Source organism: Salvelinus fontinalis, chromosome 38 (genome assembly GCF_029448725.1).
Source record: "Salvelinus fontinalis isolate EN_2023a chromosome 38, ASM2944872v1, whole genome shotgun sequence".
Taxonomy (NCBI): domain Eukaryota; kingdom Metazoa; phylum Chordata; class Actinopteri; order Salmoniformes; family Salmonidae; genus Salvelinus; species Salvelinus fontinalis.
This window is the reverse complement of record NC_074702.1, coordinates 31,633,318-31,656,247: the sequence shown is the minus strand read 5'-3', so window position 1 is coordinate 31,656,247 and position 22,930 is coordinate 31,633,318. Positions and strand designations below refer to the sequence as shown.

At 43.6% G+C, this 22,930-nt stretch overlaps 1 protein-coding gene across 2 annotated transcripts in view; it reads right to left on the bottom strand.

The window, feature by feature from the left end:
• The window catches only part of LOC129837286 (clathrin coat assembly protein AP180-like), a 51,095-nt gene that overhangs the window by 6,522 nt on the left and 21,643 nt on the right, over nucleotides 1-22,930 (bottom strand). For both annotated transcript variants that reach the window (XM_055903318.1, XM_055903319.1), the window contains exons 2-8: nucleotides 14,719-14,861; nucleotides 12,469-12,544; nucleotides 12,129-12,231; nucleotides 9,635-9,728; nucleotides 8,231-8,342; nucleotides 7,972-8,078; nucleotides 7,818-7,859 (exon numbers count right to left, since the gene is read on the bottom strand). In XM_055903318.1, the coding sequence (XP_055759293.1) occupies nucleotides 7,818-7,859; nucleotides 7,972-8,078; nucleotides 8,231-8,342; nucleotides 9,635-9,728; nucleotides 12,129-12,231; nucleotides 12,469-12,544; nucleotides 14,719-14,861 (677 nt within the window). The remainder of the gene's footprint in view (nucleotides 1-7,817; nucleotides 7,860-7,971; nucleotides 8,079-8,230; nucleotides 8,343-9,634; nucleotides 9,729-12,128; nucleotides 12,232-12,468; nucleotides 12,545-14,718; nucleotides 14,862-22,930) is intronic.

Genomic DNA, 22,930 nt, shown 5'->3' with positions numbered 1-22,930 from the left:
GTGATTACACTTTATTTGATTAGAGGGTCTGGAGGTAAACACATAAGAGGGATGAGGGGAGCCATAGGAGGTCTGACACAACGAATGCTCACATTGGAGCTAACAGGGAATATAGAGAATGGCCACATTGGGGCTAACAGGGAACACAGAGAATGAGCACATTGGGGCTAACAGGGAACACACAAAGAATTATCACATTGGAGCTAACAGGGAATATAGAGAATGGCCACATTGGGGCTAACAGGGAACACACAAAGAATTATCACATTGGGGCTAACAGGGAACACACAAAGAATTATCACATTGGGGCTAACAGGGAACACACAAAGAATTATCACATTGGGGCTAACAGGGAACACACAAAGAATTATCACATTGGGGCTAACAGGGAACACACAAAGAATTATCACATTGGGGCTAACAGGGAACACACAAAGAATTATCACATTGGGGCTAACAGGGAACACAGAGAATGAGCACATTGGGGCTAACAGGGAACACAGAGAATGAGCACATTGGGGCTAACAGGGAACACAGAGAATGAGCACATTGGGGCTAACAGGGAACACAGAGAATGAGCACATTGGGGCTAACAGGGAACACAGAGAATGAGCACATTGGGGCTAACAGGGAACACAGAGAATGACCTCATTGGGGCTAACAGGGAACACAGAGAATGAGCACATTGGGGCTAACAGGGAACACAGAGAATGAGCACATTGGGGCTAACAGGGAACACAGAGAATGAGCACATTGGGGCTAACAGGTAACACAGAGAATGGTCACATTGGGGCTATCAGGGTACACTGGGGCTAACAGTGCACACAGAATTATCACATCGGGGCTATGGAAGTAATGGGGGGACAATAGGAAAACAATGCTAATTGTGTGCCACTTCGAAATGTCTTTCACAAAGCAGTGAAATGCAGTAAACTACTCATGCTTATGTTAAAGAACAATGCTTAACACTGCAGTTATACTGCATGCTCAAGCTAACAGACAGTAAACACATCATAGCAAAACATGCTGCACAGCCACAGATGGCAGTACACCTGATAGGCTAAGCAGTTAGCATCTAGCAAGCCACATGTGCGCTGTCAAAGCTAAATGGGCCAGCTAAATAAGTCTCACACACTTCCCTTTTAAATCCCTATTATTTTCCTGATCCATTTACCTTGGTCTACTTCCTCTGATAACCCAATAAACGTCTAGGCCTTTTCAATATGAAAGAGGACAACCCATTACAGAACTAAGTACCAGTAGTAGTGTGTCTACTCTGACCTTTCTTCTATAGCTGGGTCATTTTACTACGGACAACGAAAGACCAGCGTTTCTTACTGGACACATTCAGATAACACCTCCCAAATTGAACCTCGTTTTGGACAGTTTTCTTCCATTTTAGTGCCTATTGAAAACAGCCCAGGTGTGTGATTGACTGTCACAAAGCTTCCAGAGGGAGTAGCGACAGTTCCGTCACTCCCCGAGGCCAATTGGGCCATGTACAGACACACAGGTGTCCTTGTATTAAAACAGGTGTCTCAACCTGATACAATCCAAAATGACATGCCTTCCTTCGGACTGCAAGCTGTTCCGGGAACATTTAGGTACATTTATGGAGGGTCTGCTCTACATTGTTGGCAGTGATATCGCTGTAATCACTTTCCAAGCATCTTCACTGAGCATTCAAAGGAAAATAATGACTGTATGAGTTGGGACAGTTTTCTCCTAGAATCTGCTGGATTCTGTTCAGCCTCCGGTACACTTATGATGTGCACATATGTAATGAATGCATTATGAAGATGGCTGCAATGTAAAATCGTTTCTCGGCGTTTGCCACTGCCAAACGATACACTCCAAGGAGGGGTGAAGAGATCTGACGATTAGACGCTAATACGATCTATTTAGATGTCATTTCGATGCTATTGCAGACAACACACAGCCAAAAACGTAGGCGTGGGGTGCAAATATGTTACGTCCCTGCTTCACGCCGTTCCAATGCTTTTGTGTTCCCTACAGCCCTGTGGGATCATCAAGATCCACCTGGAATTGACATATCGGTCTATCAGTCACAGACAAGAGGTTGCTGTTTCCATTCATCAGATAATAACACAATACACATGCTTATGGCTTTCAGGTAAATCCAGTAATAAGAGAAATATATAACATCTGGTGAGACGACATGATTTGTTATCATTTCCCTTAACTAATTCTATGGCTTCCTTATTCGATTTCTAATTGTTACCGCTAAATCCCCAGGTCGTTTAGCTGCCCAATTGGTGACTCATGGGACGGAGAATTCAGTAGAATTTATTGTGGAGCGTGACTTGTCACAATTGCCTACGCACTGGCACTTGGAGTCTAATAACCTCCAGGCCAGGACAGCATCCCTTACTGCCTAAGAAAGAGCCTTAAAGGATACTTTCTAAGAAAGAGCCTTAAAGGATACTGCCTAAGAAAGAGCCTTAAAGGATACTGCCTAAGAAAGAGCCTTAAAGGATACTGCCTAAGAAAGAGCCTTAAAGGATACTGCCTAAGAAAGAGCCTTAAAGGATACTGCCTAAGAAAGAGCCTTAAAGGATACTGCCTAAGAAGGAGCCTTAAAGGATACTGCCTAAGAAAGAGCCTTAAAGGATACTGCCTAAGAAGGAGCCTTAAAGGATAATGCCTAAGAAGGAGCCTTAAAGGATAATGCCTAAGAAAGAGCCTAAAAGGATACTGCCTAAGAAAGAGCCTTAAAGGATACTGCCTAAGAAAGAGCCTTAAAGGATACTGCCTAAGAAAGAGCCTTAAAGGATACTGCCTAAGAAAGAGCCTTAATTAAAGGATACTGCCTAAGAAAGAGCCTTAATTAAAGGATACTGCCTAAGAAAGAGCCTTAAAGGATACTGCCTAAGAAAGAGCCTTAAAGGATACTGCCTAAGAAAGAGCCTTAAAGGATACTGCCTAAGAAAGAGCCTTAAAGGATACTGCCTAAGAAAGAGCCTTAAAGGATACTGCCTAAGAAAGAGCCTTAAAGGATACTGCCTAAGAAAGAGCCTTAAAGGATACTGCCTAAGAAAGAGCCTTAAAGGATACTGCCTAAGAAAGAGCCTTAAAGGATACTGCCTAAGAAAGAGCCTTAAAGGATACTGCCTAAGAAAGAGCCTTAATTAAAGGATACTGCCTAATAAAGAGCCTTAAAGGATACTGCCTAAGAAAGAGCCTTAAAGGATACTGCCTAAGAAGGAGCCTTAAAGGATACTGCCTAAGAAGGAGCCTTAAAGGATACTGCCTAAGAAAGAGCCTTAAAGGATACTGCCTAAGAAAGAGCCTTAAAGGATACTGCCTAAGAAAGAGCCTTAAAGGATACTGCCTAAGAAAGAGCCTTAAAGGATACTGCCTAAGAAATAGCCTTAAAGGATACTGCCTAAGAAGGAGCCTTAAAGGATACTGCCTAAGAAAGCGCCTTAAAGGATACTGCCTGAGAAAGAGCCTTAAAGGATACTGCCTAAGAAGGAGCCAAGTCTAGACATAGTGTATGTAGGCTCTCTCTTTGCCTCTCCACCACATGCATACAAACATACATGAAGACACATAGATTGTTCTACGAGCCAGTTATTTCATTTGACAGTTGACAAACAACTAGTAATAGTAATAGTGCTAGTAATATGACAGGAATCTCTCTACACAATAAGGAACAATGTCCAAGAATGTCCAAACTGTGTTAATAATGTTAACCAGTCAATCTGCTAGTTAGCCAATGGACTCCATTAAAATCCAAACACACACATACAGGGCTTTCAACCCTAATCCATGCTTCACAACTCCCCCAAACCCACAGTCATGAATCAATGTATCATTACCATGCCTTAACCAGCTCCTCCTCCTCTGACATAACAGTAAGCCCAACCCCCCATTTCACCACCCTCCCGGTTGGCTAGTAGTCCAAACAATCATGCATGTTAGTGTGGTCAAACCCCCTGCATATCTGCATCTGCCCAAGGCTGTGCTATTAAAGCAATCCCTCTCCCTCTACAGTGCACAGTCCACACGGTCATCAGTGCATCGTGCTCTCAGTGTAAAGTCATCCACACTGACCGCATTTGCAATGGAAATAACCCAGCCATGTCTATAGAGCAGGGGTGTCAAACTCATTCCACGGAGGGCCTTGTGTCTGCAGATTTTTGGTTTTTCCTTTCAATAAAGCCCTAGACAACCAGGTGTGGGGAGTTCCTAACTAATTAGTGATGTTAATTCATCAATCAAGTATAAGGGAGGAGCGAAAACCCGCAGACACTTGGCCCCCGTGGAATGAGTTTGACACCTGTGCTATAGAGCCTTCATAACGCGAATGAGGGAGAGTATACCCCTTCCCGTTGGCCTAAACCCCTTTGATGTTTGGAGATCTGAAGGGTCTCCAGTGCGTAGGAAAAGGTAAAAGCAGTGTGGGGGTTGAGCTTCAGATCTGCAATAATTGAAGCTTTATAGGGCCAAAGGGAAGGGTTCGGGAGTAGTTGGGACACACCTTCATGTGTGCTCCCTCTCCGGCCTCTAGGTCACCAGGCTGCTCGTTATGGCGCACACCTGTCACCATTGTTACGTGCACCTGCGTGTCATCAGACTCACCTGGACTCCATCACTTCCCTGATTACCTTCCTTATATATGTCACTCCCTTGGGTTCGTTGTTGTTTCTGTTCCAGTGTCATGGCTGTGCGTTGTTTGTGTTTCTTGTTTTGTATTTAGTTGTAGTTTATTTATTAACTTCTTGCGACTATAGGGGGTGCTGTTTCAAATTAGCATAATTGTCTCTACAGATGAAACGGCTTCCTACTCAATTCTTGATCGTACAATATGCATATTATTGTTATTATTGGATAGAAAACACTATCTAGTTTCTATAGCCGTTTGAATTATGTCTCTGAGTGGAACAGAACTTTTTCTACAGCGAAATCCATGACAGGTTTTGCGAAGGTCTGAGAGCGAAGCTCTGATCTCAGTTCAGTTTAAAGGGGTGTGTATATCCTATGGAACGACACGAACTGCACCCGCCTTCCCCTGGATGTCAGTAACCAATGAGAAGTGGAATGGGCTTCCTAGGTATCTCTCAGAGGTTATAAAACACCAAGGAGTGAGGTACGCCATCTTTTCGACGTTGAACTTTACGCAGAGAGAGACCTGGGCATGCCATTTTCGAGCGCTCAGTAATGAACTTTAGATATATCAGTCTGTAATTTAATTTTATATAGGTGTTAGAAACATCATAACGAAGCTATTTGAAACCGAGTTATATCAGATTATGCGAGTATATTGCTATTTTTCGGAATTTCCTCAGTATTGCGTATTGAGGATTTGGACACGTTAGCTAATGTTAGCAATTGTTAGCTATAGTTAGCTGCTATATCAGAAGTTGAATGCAACGTTTTACAACCAAGCAACGATTCTTTTGGACAAAAGTACCACTTGGCCAAGATTCCGATGGAAGCTCGTCGAAAAGTAAGAGCTATTTATGATGTTATTCCATTTTTATGTGGAAAAATGTAAACTCAATAATGGTAAATGGTGACGCAGTTATTGCGGCACTAGTCTGTCTGTAACGCACACTGTATGTCTAGTAACGTTAATTTTAAAAATCTAACTTAGCGGTTGCATTAATAACTAATGCATCTTTCATTTCATGGCCAACCTGTATGTTTTTAGTCAAGTTTATGAATAGTTTTCGATAAAAATAGTTGTATTATCATGATGCTGCCGGGCAGATTGCTTGAGTAGTTGGACAGTATTTCCATTGTGTAAGCACGATTTGTGCCGCTAAATATGCACATTTTCGATCAAACTCTATATGGATTGTGTAATGTGATGTTACAGGAGTGTCATCGGAAGAATTCTGAGAAGGTTAGTGAAAAAATTAATATATTTTGGCGATGTTTACGTTATCGCTCTCTTTGGCTAGAATCAATGCTCTGGTAACGTTTGCATATGTGGTATGCTAATATAACGATTTATTGTGTTTTCGCTGTAAGACACTTAGAAAATCTGAAATTTTGTCTGTATTCACAGGATCTGTGTCTTTCGATTAGTGTATGCTGTGTATTTTTACGAAATGTTTGATGATTAGTAAGTAGGTAAACACGTTGCTCTATTTATTTATTCTAGTCCATTTGTGACGGTGGGTGCAATTGTAAACTATGATATCTACCTGAAATATGCACATTTTTCTAACAAAACCTATCCTATACCATAAATATGTTATCAGACTGTCATCTGATGAGGTTTTTTCTTGGTTAGTGGCTATCAATATCTTAGTTTAGCCGAATTGGTGATAGCTACTGGTGTTGAGAGAAAATGGTGGACAAGAAAAATGGTGATTTTTGCTAACGTGTTTAGCTAATAGATTTACATATTGTGTCTTCCCTGTAAAACATTTTAAAAATCTGAAATGGTGGCTTTATTCACAGGATCTGTATCTTTCATTAGGTGTCTTGGACTTGTGATTTAATGATATTTAGATGCTACTATTTAATTGTGACGCTATGCTAGCGATGCTAATCAGTGTGGGGGGGTGGGGGGTGCTCCCGGACCCGGGGTAGGTGCTCGGTAGAGGTTAAAACACTCACTCCCTGAACTTGCTTCCCGACTCTCAGCGCACTCGTTACCCACACAGTGAGCTACCACATACTTAATTGAGGGACGTATACTACCCATGGGATTTCAGACACCATCTCAGGTGATTCTGACATTATGGAAACTCTATAGTAACATTCTAGCCCACTAAGATACAATTGTTGAGATATAACCAATGTTAGCTCAGATCTTAGTTATCAGCGGAACAGCTCTGCAAGTATTGCGACTTCTCCAATCTGTTCCGTCAATCACATCAACCTGGACTCCAGGGTAGACGTAACACAGTAAATGTAAATGCGGGATACTCACTTTAATTATGATATGTCACGTTTCATATGGTATGTATTAATTTGTGGATGTTCATCATCCATTTCGTATATGATGTGTTACGAAGTACAATTGGTATGATATGTTACAAATTTTTAAGTGTACAATATGTGACGAATTGCAATTCGTACATGTCACAAATTCGCAAAACGAATATGTTACGAACTCCAATTAGTTGTGGCTAACGCTAACTTTAGCTAGGTTACTTATGTTAGTTATGCTAGAGGCTAGGGGTTAAGAGTTATGTTGAAGGGGAAGGGTTAGCTAACATGCTATGTAGTTGCAAAGTAGCTCAAACGTAGTAAGTAGTTGCAGAGTTGCTAATTAGCTCAAATTCAAAAGTTGTCCGTAATGTGATTCGAATGCGCAACATTTGGGTTGCTACACATTCACATTATACATCCACCCACCTGTCATTTTGACAAAAACTTTATCTCTTCTAGCCATGACCCAAAGGCGAGCTGTATCTACTACACACGACTCACACTCTCAGCCTGTAAGATCAAGCAGCACCTCGCAAGTAAGAAGAGAGGGGGCAGAGTGGTTGTCAATCACAAGGGAAGCACAGCTCATTGGCTGCATGGAGGACAGTATGGATCAATGGGATACTATGAATAGCTCACCATTGGTCAGGTAGACAATGACCTGTCAACTCTGTTCATGACTGTGATTGGCAGAGCTGCTTGTCCCAAAAAAATGACCAATACTGTGATTGGTCAATGCTGCTAGAGAAGAGATTTCTGAGTTGTAGGCTATGCCCAAAACGCATGCTATCATAGGTTGAAGAAAACCATAACATTGAGATGCAATGCTGGTACAATGTAGGAGAAAGTGTATCATTAAACTGAAAATGTAGGAAATTAGGCTTAAATGGTCAAACAGGACTTACCTGGGTGAGCTCGGGGATATCATTCTTGTCAATTCCTATGGTCTGTAAAAGAAGATGTTTACATTTCAGCTGAGCCTCCATTTACCGTGTTTGTCATACAGGCTGAGGATTGAACTTTTCAACAGTAAAGTGTATTGTCGGGTTTGTCTTTTACCTCAGCGATTTTGAAGACCTCAGAGACTCTGGTCATCCGTGTCAAGAATCTCTTGTAGATCTCCAGCCCGTCTTTGCACTGTCCTCTCTTCATCTGGAAAAATTTCTCTGTGAGGAAAAAGGGGAATGAACTATTACATAAAATGAACAGGACCACATCTATTCCCATGTCTTGAATAAAATTAAGCCTGTAATATTTATCAAATATAAAAAGATATGATTATTGTCCCAGGAAGTAGAAGAAAACGGTAAAGTCTTGCCTAATAGATTGATGATCCCGTCGTTGTAGCAGGCATATAACTTGATCAGGTCTTTGAACATCAGGAGGAAGCAAGCGTTGATCACCCCATTAGTCAGTTCATTGGGATGGACCTATAGATAAACAAGGTGAGATTAGATCACAATGAGGATGGGAGATTTGAGTTGAGAGGTAATATGTTTCTAGGTAACTCCTTGGGAATGGTGGAAAAAGTACCCAATTGTACATACTTGAGTAAAAGTAAAGATACCTTAATAGAAAATGACTCAAGTAAAAGTGAAAGTCACCCAGTAAAATACTACTTGAGTGAAAGTTTCAAAGTATTTGGTTTTAAATATACTTAAGTATCAAAAGTAAATATAATTGCTAAAACATAAACTACCGTTCAAAAGTTTGGGGTCACTTAGAAATGTCCTTGTTTTTGAAAGAAAAGCTATTTTTTTGTCCATTAAAATAACATCAAATTCATCAGAAATACAGTGTAGACATTGTTAATGTAAATGGCTATTGTAGCTGGAAATGTCAAACATTTTATGGAATATCTACATAGGCGTACAGAGTCCTATTATCAGCAACCATCACTCCTGTGCTCCAATTGCACTTTGTGTTAGCTAATCCAGTTGATCATTTTAAAAGGCTAATTGATCATTAGAAAACCCTTTTGAAATTATGTTAGCACTGCTGAAAACTGTTGTTCTGATTAAAGAAGCAATAAAACTGGCCTTCTCTACACTAGCTGAGTATCTGGAGAATCAGCAATTGTGAGTTCAATTACAGGCTCAAAATGGCCAGAAACAAAGACCTTTCTTCTGAAACTCGTCAGTCAATTCTTGTTCTGAGAAATTAAGGCTTTTCCAATCGTGAAATTGACAAGAAACTGAAGATCTTGTACAACACTGTGTACTACTCCCTTCACAGAACAGCGCAAACTGGCGCTAACCAGAATAGAAAGAGGAGTGGGAAGCCCTGGTGCACAACTGAGCAAGAGGACAAGTACATTGAAAATGTCTAGTTTGAGAAACAGACGCCTCACAAGTCCTCAACTGACAGCTTCATTAAATAGTACCAGCAAAACACCAGTCTCACCGTCAACAGTGAAGAGGCGACTCCAGGATGTATTCTTTTTTTAAATATTTTACGTTTTTTTTAAACTTATGACTGGTACTGTAGGTATACTATATGACAGAGAGAATTTCCTAAGGCAGCGTATTTTGTATACTTGTCGTGAGGACCCAAAGAGATGCACATTTTTGTTTTTGCCCTGCAGTAGCACTGCACAGCTGATTCAAATGATGAACTCATCATCAAACTTTGATGAATTGTATCAGGTGTCTAGTGCTAGGGCAAAAACAAAAATGCACTTCCTAACGGATACAAATATCCTTCTCATCATTATAATACTCACATCAAACTCCAGCAGGGCATCGATCTGGCTCTGCAGAGTGGGCATTCCTTTCAACAGCTTCTCTACCGGCATCGTCCTCATCACCCCCTCAGATCTGATACAGACGGACAGACAGACAGAGGAACAATTGATACTTGTTTGTATTATCTGGTGTCGTCAAATTTCCCATTAGCGGATCAATACAAAAATCTTTCCTGATACAGTATGATGAGTTAAACCCTAATGAAGGTCTTTTGACGAATACATGGGTTTACGATCCATTAAAAACATTGTGGCGCATACAATAATGTGCTGCCATTTCTTTTTCCAGCGACATGAGATGAGAGGAAACAACTTAATACTCTCTACATTGGGATAAATAACATGTCAACCTCTGGGACAGCGAATCTATAGGGAAGTACTGTAGATAGGTGTGATCCTGTGGAGCTAGCGACACAAAGGGAGTGTTCTGTGGTCCTGTATGGCTCAGTTGGTAGAGCATGGTGTGTGTAATGCCAGGATTATGGGTTTGATTCCCAGGAACACCCATATGTATGGATGAATGACAATAAGTTGCTTTGGATAACTGTCTGCTAAATGGCATATAATATTCCATTCTTGCATGGATCACATGCACATACTAAAGACTTGTTAGTAGCATTGCATGAAGGCTTCTGCTAAGTGGCATTTACAAATATATTATTATATATATTATTATATTATATATGCAACACTAACACAGCAACAGTTTTAGATGGATCCAGCTTCCTAGCTACTTTAGAAAATGACACCTGACATGTGACACTTGGTCAGAGCTCTGGCTGTTCTGTCTGTCTGCCGCATGGCTGGCACAGACTGTGCTGTGGGACCTTGTGTCTGCCAGCAAAACGCAACAGTCTGGACAGGAGCCTAAGTAATAGCCCACTGTCTGTATTCAGACTGTGTAGTCTATATCTATCTGTCTGTTTCTGTACAGGCATGGACAGCCCACTCACTCTGCCCTCACCCACAGTGCAATCACAGAGTTTCTAAACCCAGAGGCACAACTTTGCGATACTTCCGGGAAGGCTTGTGAAACAGACCAAACAGACCAGACTAATGTTTGGGGTTTGAGAAGTCAATGAGAAAAGTGAAAAATTCTTCTTTAATTGCACATTTTCGGGAAAACTGAAGGCACAACCTGGATTCGAGCCAACATGTTATTACTCCAACCTCGTGAACTTCGTGAACCTCGTGAACTTCATATCGAAGGAATGCCTTTGATTTGACAGCCTGCACATGCGCAGTTCGTCATGAGACAACCGTTAGAGCATGGTAGCCAACGTTGCCGTGACATCGCCTACAAGTGTGATCAGGAATTTCTATTGGAGAAGCAGTTTTAGCCTATTTTCTTACTGTACTGTCTTTGATGCAACCCTGGCTTTAAGACAAATCACTCCCACCTACTGACCCCTGAGACTGACAGACAGATCAGGTGGCTGTGAATCTGCCAAGTGTTGTCTTTATGAGAAATATAATATAATATAAATCTATTTCTATGTTTTTATACTGAACTAAAATATAAACGTAACACGCAACAATTTCAACAATTTCACTGAGTTACAGTTCATATAAGGAAATCACTCAATTTAAATAAATTCATTAGGCCCTAATCTATGGATTTCACATGACTGGGCAGGGGTGTAGCCATGGGGAGCCAGGCCCAGCCAATCAGAATGAGTTTTCCCCAACAAAAGGGCTTCATTACAGACAGAAGTACTCGTCAGTTTCATCAGCTGTCCGGGTGGCTGGTCTCAGATGATCCCACAGGTGAAGAGGCCGGATGTGGGGGTCCTGGTCTGGACTGGTTACACGTGGTCTGCGGTTGTGAGGCCAGTTGGTCGTACTGCCAAATTCTCTAAAACGACGTTGGAGGCAGCTTATGGTAGAAAAAATTACGTTCAGTTCTCTGGCGACAGCTCTGTTGGACATTCCTGCAGTCAGCATGCCAATTGCACATTCCCTCAGAACTTGAGACGTGTGGCATTCTGTTGTGTGACAAAACTGCACATTTTAGAGTGGCCTTTTATTGTCCCCAGCACAAGGTGCACCTGTGTAAGGATCATCCTGTTTAATCAGCCTCTTGATATGCCACACCTGTCAGGTGGATGGATTATTTTGGCAAAGGAGAAATGCTGACTAACAGGGATGTAACAAATTTGTGAACAAAATTATCGAGAAATGAGCTTTTTGTTTGTATGTAAAATTTCTGAGATATTTTATTTCACATCATGAAACATGGGACCAACACTTTACACCTTGCGTTTATATTTTTGTTCAGTATATATGATTCTGAGCGGGAGGGTGAGGGGTCAAAACATATCTTGTATATTGCAGCTAGACTGTGTGCTTTGCTCTGCTTGAAGCTTGATCATATATTTTTTTAAACCCATAAAGAGTAGAGGTTGAAATGAAATGTCAAAATTGAAGCACCACTGATGGAGAGGATATACAGAGTCATTGAGAGACAGCATACCCCTTCTTCACTCTGCCAAAGTCAAAGGACATCTGTCTGTAGGCGAACGCCTTCTCGTTGAGGTACCGGCTGTAGCGTCTAATAAACGTGGACATGTCGTAGCCTGGGGGAGGAACAACAGGCCAATGTCACCTCCACGTCTCCATAGCAACAACACCTCACAGAGGACCATTTCCATCACCAGAGAAACCAGTTTACATGGCCATGGGAGCTCATATTGAATCACCATGGACACCGTTTTCACAGTGATCACCCTGGGTGACAGCTTGACTCGACATCCGAGCGGGTTGTTTGGTAAACGCAGGGAGGGGAGGAGCTGCCGGAGCACGCGTTAACTCACCATGGGAGCCAGTTTTGTCCAGAAAGTTACTGAGGTTGAAGAGGGTGTTCCTGGAGGCAAGGAACTGGAGGAACCTCTGAGGAAGAGAGAAACAGAGAGAGAGGGGGGGGGGGGGGAGAAAGATAATACATACCAGGTCAGAGGAGGAGACAGGATCAATACACTAAAACAACAAACCAGCTCAGCAAATTATTGAGTCTGTTCTGCTAAAGAACTAGACATTTTGACAGGTATTAAAACACATGCACATATTAAAACACACACACACACACACACATAACAGCCTTTACAGATCATTATCTTCAAAGGATCGAATGAGTCACAAACGGAAATGGATTAGATGTGCAATTTCAGAGGAGCTGTTTCATATTACAAACACATAATTGTGTTGAAGGGGAACTGGAATTCATGTGAAAAGTGTCATGCTGCAGCTTAATTGATTACGGAAAGGCAACATCCGAGAAAACAGTGCCTGAGTGGGAAGGTGAGAATGAGAATGCCTCTGCTCATATACAGAATGTATCACCCACTAAACCATAATACATGAATGACAATTAGGCTTCTATGGAGGAATTGTGACATGACAAGAAAAGAATACTCTGCACACACTCACACCTATACACATGATACGCGCACGCACACACACATACACACCTGGGTTTTCGTGTACACTGTTAATTCAAAAGTCAAAGCCCAGTTTAATGAGGTGAAATAAATGAGAGATCCCCTCTAGGGCGGCAGGTAGCCTAGTGGTTAGAGCACTTGATTAGCAACTGAAAGGTTCCTAGTTCAAATACCCAAGCTGACTATGTGAAAAATCTGTTGAGGTGCTGTTGATCAAGGCACTTAACCCTCATTTTCTCTGGGGGTGCTGTACTACTATGTCTGACCCTTTAAAGCGACACATTTCACTGCACCTATCTGGTGTAAAACATCGATTTTTGTGATACTGTAGCACACTCCTTCCCCTCCTCCCTATTTCAGACAGCGTACAGTTTCATACCAACAGACATACTCCAGACGTCGAGCTAAGCCACACACATCTGTCTCTGCACATAAGGCTCTGGGGAAATGTATGCTGAGGGGCTGCAATTCACTGGCCAGTCAAATACAAACCCACACACACAAACACAGATGCACGCACATACATACACACGCGCACACACTGTGATGAGATTAATACGGGTGGGGGGAGGGGCATGTGAATGAAGAAAAGCCAGTTACCCTGTGTCACCAATGGCAACGTAAGTGCACATGTCCTCTTCCCCATTGATTTCTGCTCTACAGACACTGCGTTTAATTTCATTATCACAGTGTCCATTCGACATGACACAGCTCTTTGTGATCTCCCTGCATCTGCCTCCTCTCGTCTCGTCTCTTCTCTTTGCTCTCTCTCTTTGCTCTCTCTCTTTGCTCTCTCTCTTTGCTCGCTCTCTCTCGCTCTCTCTCGCTCTCTCTCTCGCTCTCTCTCTCGCTCTCTCTCTCGCTCTCTCTCTCTCTTCCATCCGTTGTTTCAGTGTGGCCATAGACAGGCTAAACAGGCGATGTCTCCTGTTAAATCCTGTTAAATCCTGTTAAATCCACTTCAACTAGAGATTTTTGAGATCTTCAAATCATTTTTTCCCAGCAGGATAATGCCCAATGCCACATGTCTAGGAGTATCCAGGAATGGTTCCACGAACATGACAATGAATTCAGCTTACTGCATTGGCCTGCCCCGTCACCAGATCTCATTCCAATTGAGCATCTGTGGGATGAGACGGAATGAGCTATTCAGACTAGAGGTCGACTACCAGCCAACTTGACACTGTGAAGAAGCAAGTCAACATGGGCCAGCATCCCCCCATGCCTCCAATGAATTGAGGCTGTTCTGAGGGCAAAAGGGGGCGCAACTCAATATTAGGAAGGTGTTCCTAATGTTTTGTACACTCAGTGTATTCAGACAAACAGGCTTATAACCTAACCTAACAAACCCTTCAGAGCAGAGGTAGCCAACCCTCCCCCTGGAAAGCTAATCAAGTTCCCGATGAGTAGCTGATTACTAGACTAAAGCAGGGAAAGAGCAAAAGCCTACATACCCAGTAGCTCTCCAGGAGGAGGGTTGGCCAACTAAAAACGAAGAACTAAAAACTAAAAACTTAGCATGTCCAATACAACCAAAGTATATAAACAAGAGCCAATCACATCCCAGCCCTTTTAACTACAGGCCCTCCCATAGGATCAGTAGTGGTGGCGCTGGCTTTCACTCACCTCATTGCCAGCAACCATCATGTGATGCGTAGTGATCAGGGCCTTGAACACCACCACCCAGCTGGCATTGGTGGCCCTCTCAAACAACGTGTCCGCCATCTGTGGGATGTTCACATTGGACTCCTTGGTGGCCTCAATCAGGTCTGAGGGAGAATAATGAAGAGAAATATAGTGTTTAATGACATTTGCCCATACATGTCATGTACAATCCCATACACAATCAGGCATGGTCAATTCGTACCTCGATCAGGTCTGAGCGAACAGCGGCAATGATCGGTTACACACTACAAACAGGTTACAAACTGTACAAATAGGTTACAAACTCTCCAAGTACTTTACATTGAGTGTAATCTATGTCATTTTGACCATTGCTTCCTGGAAATAGTTACATTGGTCCTGAACTGACTGACTGACAGACAGACAGACAGACAGACAGACAGACAGACAGACAGACAGACAGACAGACAGACAGACAGACAGAGCATCCTATTGTCAATAGTGTCATTTCATCACCCAGGTTACACTGATACAGGTACGGAGTGAGGAGAAGAGAGTGGAATTTCCCTACAATTGTGAGAGAAAGGCATCACTCAGGGCAGAGCTAGAGAGACAGAGAGACAGAGAGACAGAGAGAGCGGTGGTGCCATCTGAGCAGACAGACAGGGTGGGAAATGTCAAGCTGTTCCGTCTCACCCTCACCAACACAAATCAGCCAACATGTGCTCAGAGAAAATCTATTTACTGTGGCGGGATAGGACGGATTCCTGTCATGCTTGGTCGTTTTCAGTCAAATTCCTCATATAAATGACACATATAAATGCATAATATATGAGATATTGCAGATGAGTTTGGAGTCATAGAGAGAAGGAGGGAGGTAGTGATAGACGGATGAATAAAGAGGAGAGGGATGCTCTGAAGGTCAGGGTTCTGTCGCCGACATGTTACAGTATGATGTCTCCTTCAACCTTTTAGCATCATGCTATCATCATTTTGGGGCGGCAGGTAGCCTAGTGGTTACAGTGTTGTGCCAGTAACCGAAAGGTTGCTGGATTGAATCTCTGAGCTGACAAGGTAAAAATCTGTCGTTCTGCCCCTGAACAGGGCAGTTAACCCACTGTTCCCTGGTAGGCAGTCATTGTAAATAAGAATTTGTTCTTAACTGACTTGTCTAGGTAAATAAAGGTTACACAAGGGCTGACTGGTGTGGATGTCCCCTCCGGTGAGGTAGGGTGCCTCTTGTGTGTGTATTGATGAGCCAGCAGCCTGTATTCCACCTCCTCTGTTTCTCTCTCCCTTACTCTTTTCCTTCTCTCTCAAAACACACACACTGAGTCGTACACAAACAGACGTAGAACACACGGACAAACACACAATGGCCAAGTTAAAACACAGACTCAGATGATTTATACACCAACAAACAGAAACCTCTGGGCCAAAGGCTACGCATAATGTGTGGGGCAATTCTGGGGACCAATGGTGACTTCAACTCGACTCCTCACAGAGACCCAAACCAAGCCAGTGTGGCCGATTGTGGTTCAAAGCTGAGTCTCCCGGGTGCCTCAAATCTGTGTTACACTGCTGAGCCTAGGCATTCACCAAACCACCATAAATGAAGACCCACAGCGTGCAGGTTGGATAGGATAAAGTTGAATGACAAACAGGTAGGGTCCCCCAGGCATCATTACACGGATAATAAATCCAGCCCTGTTAATTACCTGACCTTTGTTCTAATCATTGTAGCTAATCTCGTTGCCTTGTTAGACCAATCCTGCTGCTTCCTATGGATGATCTGGGCACAGGAAGTAACACGTGCCGTTTCCAGAGCGACATATCAGAGCGCAACAAGTCCAGAGATAGACTATGTTGAAGGCTGTTTTTTTTCTCACATAGACATCCACTATGGTCAGCAGGATCCACATAACAGCCAGAGTGGTCACAATAATACTTTCCCAGAGATGCATCGACATAGGAGAGGGAGTGAGGGAAATAGAGAGGGAGAGAGAGGAAGGTAGAAAGAGATCATTTAAATAACATTTTCGAGAGAGAGAGAATGTAGAGAGAGGAGGAAAAGAGAAAGAGCAGAGAGATAGAGAGTGAATGGAGAGAGCAGATGGAGAGAGAGAGGAGGAGGAAGAGAGCGTAGAGAGAGAGAAAGGATGGATTAGAGATGAGGAGAAACGTGACTCAGGGCTGAGCTATTCGGATTGGGATGCTGAGCAGCGGGAACCCCAGCACACAGCAGCCCTGACTCACTGTCCCCCTCTCTCCATTATTCATACTGAGAGAGATGCGATAGAGAGAGAGAGATATAGAGTGTGTGTGTGTGTTTCACGAACATCCCCTATTCACAAAGTCCCATACACGTAGCTTCGACCCACAAGGGATGAACAGTAGCTACTCACGCAATACAAATACAAACACATGAGTATGCACACACAGTCATGCATGCACGTAGACAATGTCGTCATAGCAGCAGCACCGTTGGTAACGGCAGTAACACTTCTCTAGTTAATAAGGACTACTTGCATGTAGTGTACTTGCATGAGACAGACAAGGGTGAATCACCACCCTGTGACACGACTGGAGCCAACACATGAAGGAGGAGGGATTCTAAAGACTCCTGTCATGGATCAAGTATAATTGCCTCGTTGAAATAGCCTAGTCATATTGAAATAAGGAGGAACAATCAATGTGACAAGGGTGTTAGTGAAAACTTGTATCGTGTGACAGTGTTTTCGTCAAATCATTTCATTGCCTAACATTTAAAACATAATGTATTCACTGGGTGGGCACTGAGCTCTTGAGATATCATAAAAAGCCATAAATGGGATTATTAGCCTTGGAAGAAGCAACCAGAGAGGTATGTTATCAGTAGGGAGCCATAGAGAAAGAGCAGTGGCTGCAGTAATTGCAGTGCCAGTTAGGAAGGCAGTAATAGGAGCAGCCTTGGCAGTGACTGTAACAGTCACATCCCCATCTCCCCACTGCACCAGACACTACACAATGGCACCATCACGATGCAGCAGAGAGACAACACATACTCAGATACACGCATATAGTTCAGTTAGTATGTACCTCACACACACACAGACATACACACACATATGATCAAACACACAGACATGTGTAACGAACTGACTAGCGCAGACAGGGTGTCTGCACAGAAAGACAGTGTTAGCCCACTGAGCTAAAACGTATGCGTTTTCAGGATTGATTTAGGCAAGGTTATTCATCGCACAAGCATAGGGAAATGCATCTCAACTACTAAACATACACAAACAGAGTACACGCATACGACACATAGCCCTTCTGCTCTATTTATAAAGCCCCACCACCGGAGGCGTCATCGTGCAGCAGAGCGAGCAGAAGAGGAACATCACAGGTCTGACATAATCTCATCCTCTTGATGTACTGGAAACAAAGGCAGGAAGGGGATTAGTAGTCAGAGAAACCTGTCAGCCTCGAAGATACTACTCCTCTACCTCAAATGCATCCATCGCTTACACAGGGGCTCGGTACGTCAGTCAATTAGCCACAACGTTGACTGGGGAAATTGCAATCGCACACACTCTGCTGTTATCATGCATGACAAGACAGAGAACATCCAACCCCACACTGTGACAGTATCATCATCACACTGCCATACTGCTGCTTTCATCACTTCTTCAACTTTGAAGCAGGTGTTGGGGATATAAGGTGACTGGAACTTACGTTGAGGTTGCTTACTCTAAGCGCGGGTTCAGACGAAGGCTAAACACAGACATGGCGCCTGCTACTGATCCAACGAGCTCTTATTGACACAGCTTTTACTGTAGAGCCATGTGTGCGTGTGCATGTGTGTGTGCGCGCCTGCATGTGTGTGTGTGTGCGCGTGTGCGCGCCTGCATGTGTGTGTGTGTGTGTGTGATCAACTAACCGATATCATGTCGTTGATATCATGCCAATGAAAACCACACCACAACACACTGCGTCCAAACTGAATCGAACAGGCCCATTTCATTCATCAATAGCTGAAAGTGATACTGGTGCCACAGGACACAAAAGGGACACACAAAGTCACACACATAAGCACACGGATACACACGCGCAGACACACACGCACGCACGCGCGCACACACACACACACACACATAGGCACACATGCATGTGCACACTCACTCACACAGGAAATGTATTGAGTCTTTTTTTATAAACGGGTTTAGAGTACAAATGGGGATGAGCCAAGACTGTTTCCTTGGCAACGAGAAATCTCTCATATTTTTTGCCTGGCATCAAGGTTGCAGTAAAATACCTTTGCAGAACGTGTTACAGGTATATTTTCACTGCAACAGTTATAGACATAACATAGTAGTGCCAGACTACACAGAAACACAAGTTAACCTGATTTGTCATGTCCCAATTTACCCCATTTTACATACAGTGCATGACAAAGTGTATCACCAAATGTATAAAATGCAATCAAATAGACAGTACAAACGGATTCGAAAAATATTGATTTCAATATATGCCATGCCCCCTCTTCAGTATGTCCATATTGATTGGTGTCAGATGCACCAGAAAATCAAACCATTAAACCAAAGCATGTCAAAGGTCCTGTTTCTGGGAGTGGTCTAGTATCTGTTGGAGGCATGCACAGTAAGACCATGTTCCACTGCACATGAATGGACCATGAAAGGCCCATGTTATTTATAGACCTCTTCCCTGAGCAGAACAGGTCAAATTGCCCAGAAACCCCCACTGGCCAGCCGATTGCAAGCATACCAGCCAAGAGAGAACCAGCAAAATCCAGAGCAGACAACAAGAGGAGAGGGACATTGGGGAAAGAGAGACAACACATTTGAGGAATAAATGTGTCACTGTCACTTCCAGAGCACTGATTTGAATCCCTTGTGTGCACCACTGTGAATCACGTACATTCTCTCATTCTGTACATCCTACTATCCGACACTTACCCTACTACCCTCACTCCCTCAGCACCATAGTGACCATACATTCAGCCTACCACCTCTCCCTAAGCACCCTACATTCATCCTACCCCCACCCCTTTAGCATTCTACACTCAACCACCCTCTTCCTAAGCACCCTACAGTCAGCCGACCCCTTACTGCTAAGCACCCTAAACTCAGCCTACTCTCTCTCCCTAAGCATCCGACACTCTGCCTACTCCCACTTCCTACAAAAAGAAAACCAGCCCCGTCGCGGACCAGGATGTCTTGCTCCCAGACAGGCTAAATAACTCTTTTGCTCGCTTTGAGGACAATACAGTGCCACTGACACGGCCCGCTACCTTAACCTGCGGGCTCTCCTTCACTGCAGCCGAGGTAAAACATTTAAACGTGTTAACCCTCGCAAGGCTGCAGGCCCAGACGGCATTCCCAGCCGCGTCCTCAGAGAGGAAACAGCAGAGGGAGCACCCCCCTATCCACATCGACGGGACATAAGTGGAGAAGGTGGAAAGTTTTAAGTTCCTCGGTGTACACATCACGGACAAACTGAATTGGTCCACCCACACAGACAGCGTCGTGAAGAAGGCGCGGCAGCGCCTCTTCAACCTCAGGAGGCTGAAGAAATTCGGCTTGTCACCAAAAGCACTCACAAACTTCTACAGATGCACAATCGAGAGCATCCTGTCGGGCTGTATCACCGCCTGGTACGGCAACTGCTCCGCTCACAACCGTAAGGCTCTCCAGAGAGTAGTGAGGTCTGCACAACGCATCACCGGGGGCAAACTACCTGCCCTCCAGGACACCTACACCACCCAATGTCACAGGAAGGCCATAAAGATCATCAAGGACAACAACCACCCGAGCCACTGCCTGTTCACCCCGCTATCATCCAGAAGGCGAGGTCAGTACAGGTGCATCAAAGCAGGGACCGAGAGACTGAAAAACAGCTTCTATCTCAAGGCCATCAGACTGTTAAACAGCCACCACTAACATTTAGTGGCCGCTGCCAACATACTGACTCAACTCCAGCCACTTTAATAATGGGAATTGATGGAAATTATGTAAAAATGTACCACTAGCCACTTTAAACATGCCACTTAATATAATGTTTACATACCCTACATTACTCATCTCATATGTATATGTATATACTGTACTCTATATCATCTACTGCATCTTGCCATCTTTATGTAATACATGTATCACTAGCCACTTTAAACTATGCCACTTTATGTTTACATACCCTACATTACTCATCTCATATGTATAGACTGTACTCTATACCATCTACTGCATCTTGCCTATGCCGTTCTGTACCATCACTCATTCATATATCTTTATGTACATATTCTTTATCCCTTTACACGTGTGTGTATAAGGTAGTAGTTGTGGAATTGTTAGGTTAGATTACTTGTTGGTTATTACTGCATTGTCGGAACTAGAAGCACAAGCATTTCACTACACTCGCATTAACATCTGCTAACCATGTGTATGTGACAAATAAAATTTGATTTGATTTGATTTGATTTACATGCCCTACTATCCCTTCACTTCTGATGGGTCTAAATCAGTCCTGTCAATTTCTGCCCCCTCTCCCTCCTCCATCCCCATGGGGCTGCCCTGCCCCGGGTTCCCTCCTGGGTGCTTGTAGCAGTGCCCCTGGGAGCAAAGCGGTGAGGCTCCAGGGTGAATAAACAGGAAACACAAGCGTCCCTAAATTATTGAAGCTCAGCGGGCTAGCACAGTTTTGAGCTCAGCAGGCTAAAAGTCTTGTGGCATGTAGACGACCTGGGTTTGAGCGCTGGTCGGTCACAGAAGCAGCAAAACAACTATTCGTCATAGGCCTGCTGGTCTATATCTGTGCTAGAGCAGTAGGTCATGTGTCAATGGGATTTCAGAATGTCTGGGAATACGTATATGTGACTAGTCTGAGCCTAAACTAACCACAGAGCTCCTGGAACATTGCTATGAGCTACACCCCAGACATCACCGAAAGTTTGCTGGATCCAATCCCCGAGCTGACAAGGTCAAAATCTGTCCTTCTGCCCCTGAGCAAGGCAGTTAACCCACTGTTCCCCGGGCGCCGATGACGTGGATGTCGATTAAGGCAGCCACCCTCACCTCTAATTCAGAGGGGTTGGGTTAAATGCAGCAGACATATTTCAGTTGAATGTATTCAGCTGAATGTATTCAGTTGTACAACTGACTAGGTATCCCCCTTTCCCTTACCTAACAGGACTTAATATCCGTTAAACCAGGTCAATAGCGTTACCGGTGTTAGTATTTTTTATTTTAACTAGGCAAGTCAGTTAAGAACAAATTCTTATTTATAATGACGGCCTACCCCGGCCAAACCCTAACCCGGACAACGCTGGGCCAATTGTGCGCCGCCCAATGGGACTCCCAATCACAGCCGGTTGGAATACAGCCTGGAATTGAACCAGGGTCTGTAGTGACACCTCCAGCACTGAGATACAGTGCCTTAGACTGTTGCGCCATCCGTGGCGCAGCTGTAGATACAGCACAGTAGTTTGAATAGAGGGAGCATGTCATTTTATCCCGGTATTAACGGAAGATCTCAATTAAATGTATATTCCTCTTTCTCTCTCTATCCCTCTTCTATCCCTCTTCTCACCGCAGCACACTACTAGCACTGCATAATCTCACTGTTCTCTACTGGGAGAAAATGAACAGGGGTGGGGTAAGGATGGGGGGAGAGAGAGCCTAACAAGCAGCACGGAGAAGATGGAGAAAGATGGAAAGAGCACAAGGAAGTTGGGGGGGCGTAGCTGCACCACTTAGCACTATCTCTCCCTCTTATTTATTATCACTGTACTAACACTATACATCTCACCAAGTGTGCTTGCTCAATCTAGTCTCTCGTTGCTCCACCTTGTCTCTCTTTGACTCGCCCTCTGCCACTACAGGTGAATGTTTTCTCTCGTTCTATTCTGAAGGAGATCTTCACTCTCCATTAACGAGTCGATAGGACTTGAAATGTGGGAGCAACGTAGGACATAAAGACAGCTCCTTACACAGTCAGTGGCAAGAAAAATAATGTGAACCCTTTGGAATTACCTGGATTTCTGCGTAAATTGGTCCTAAAATGTGATCTTCATCTAAGTCACAACAACAGACAAACGCAGTGTGCTTAAACTAATAACACACAAAATATTGTATTTTTCTTGTCTATATGGAATACATCATTTAAACATTTGGGTAGGTTGGAAAAAGTATGTGAACCCCGAGGCTAAAGACTTCTCCAA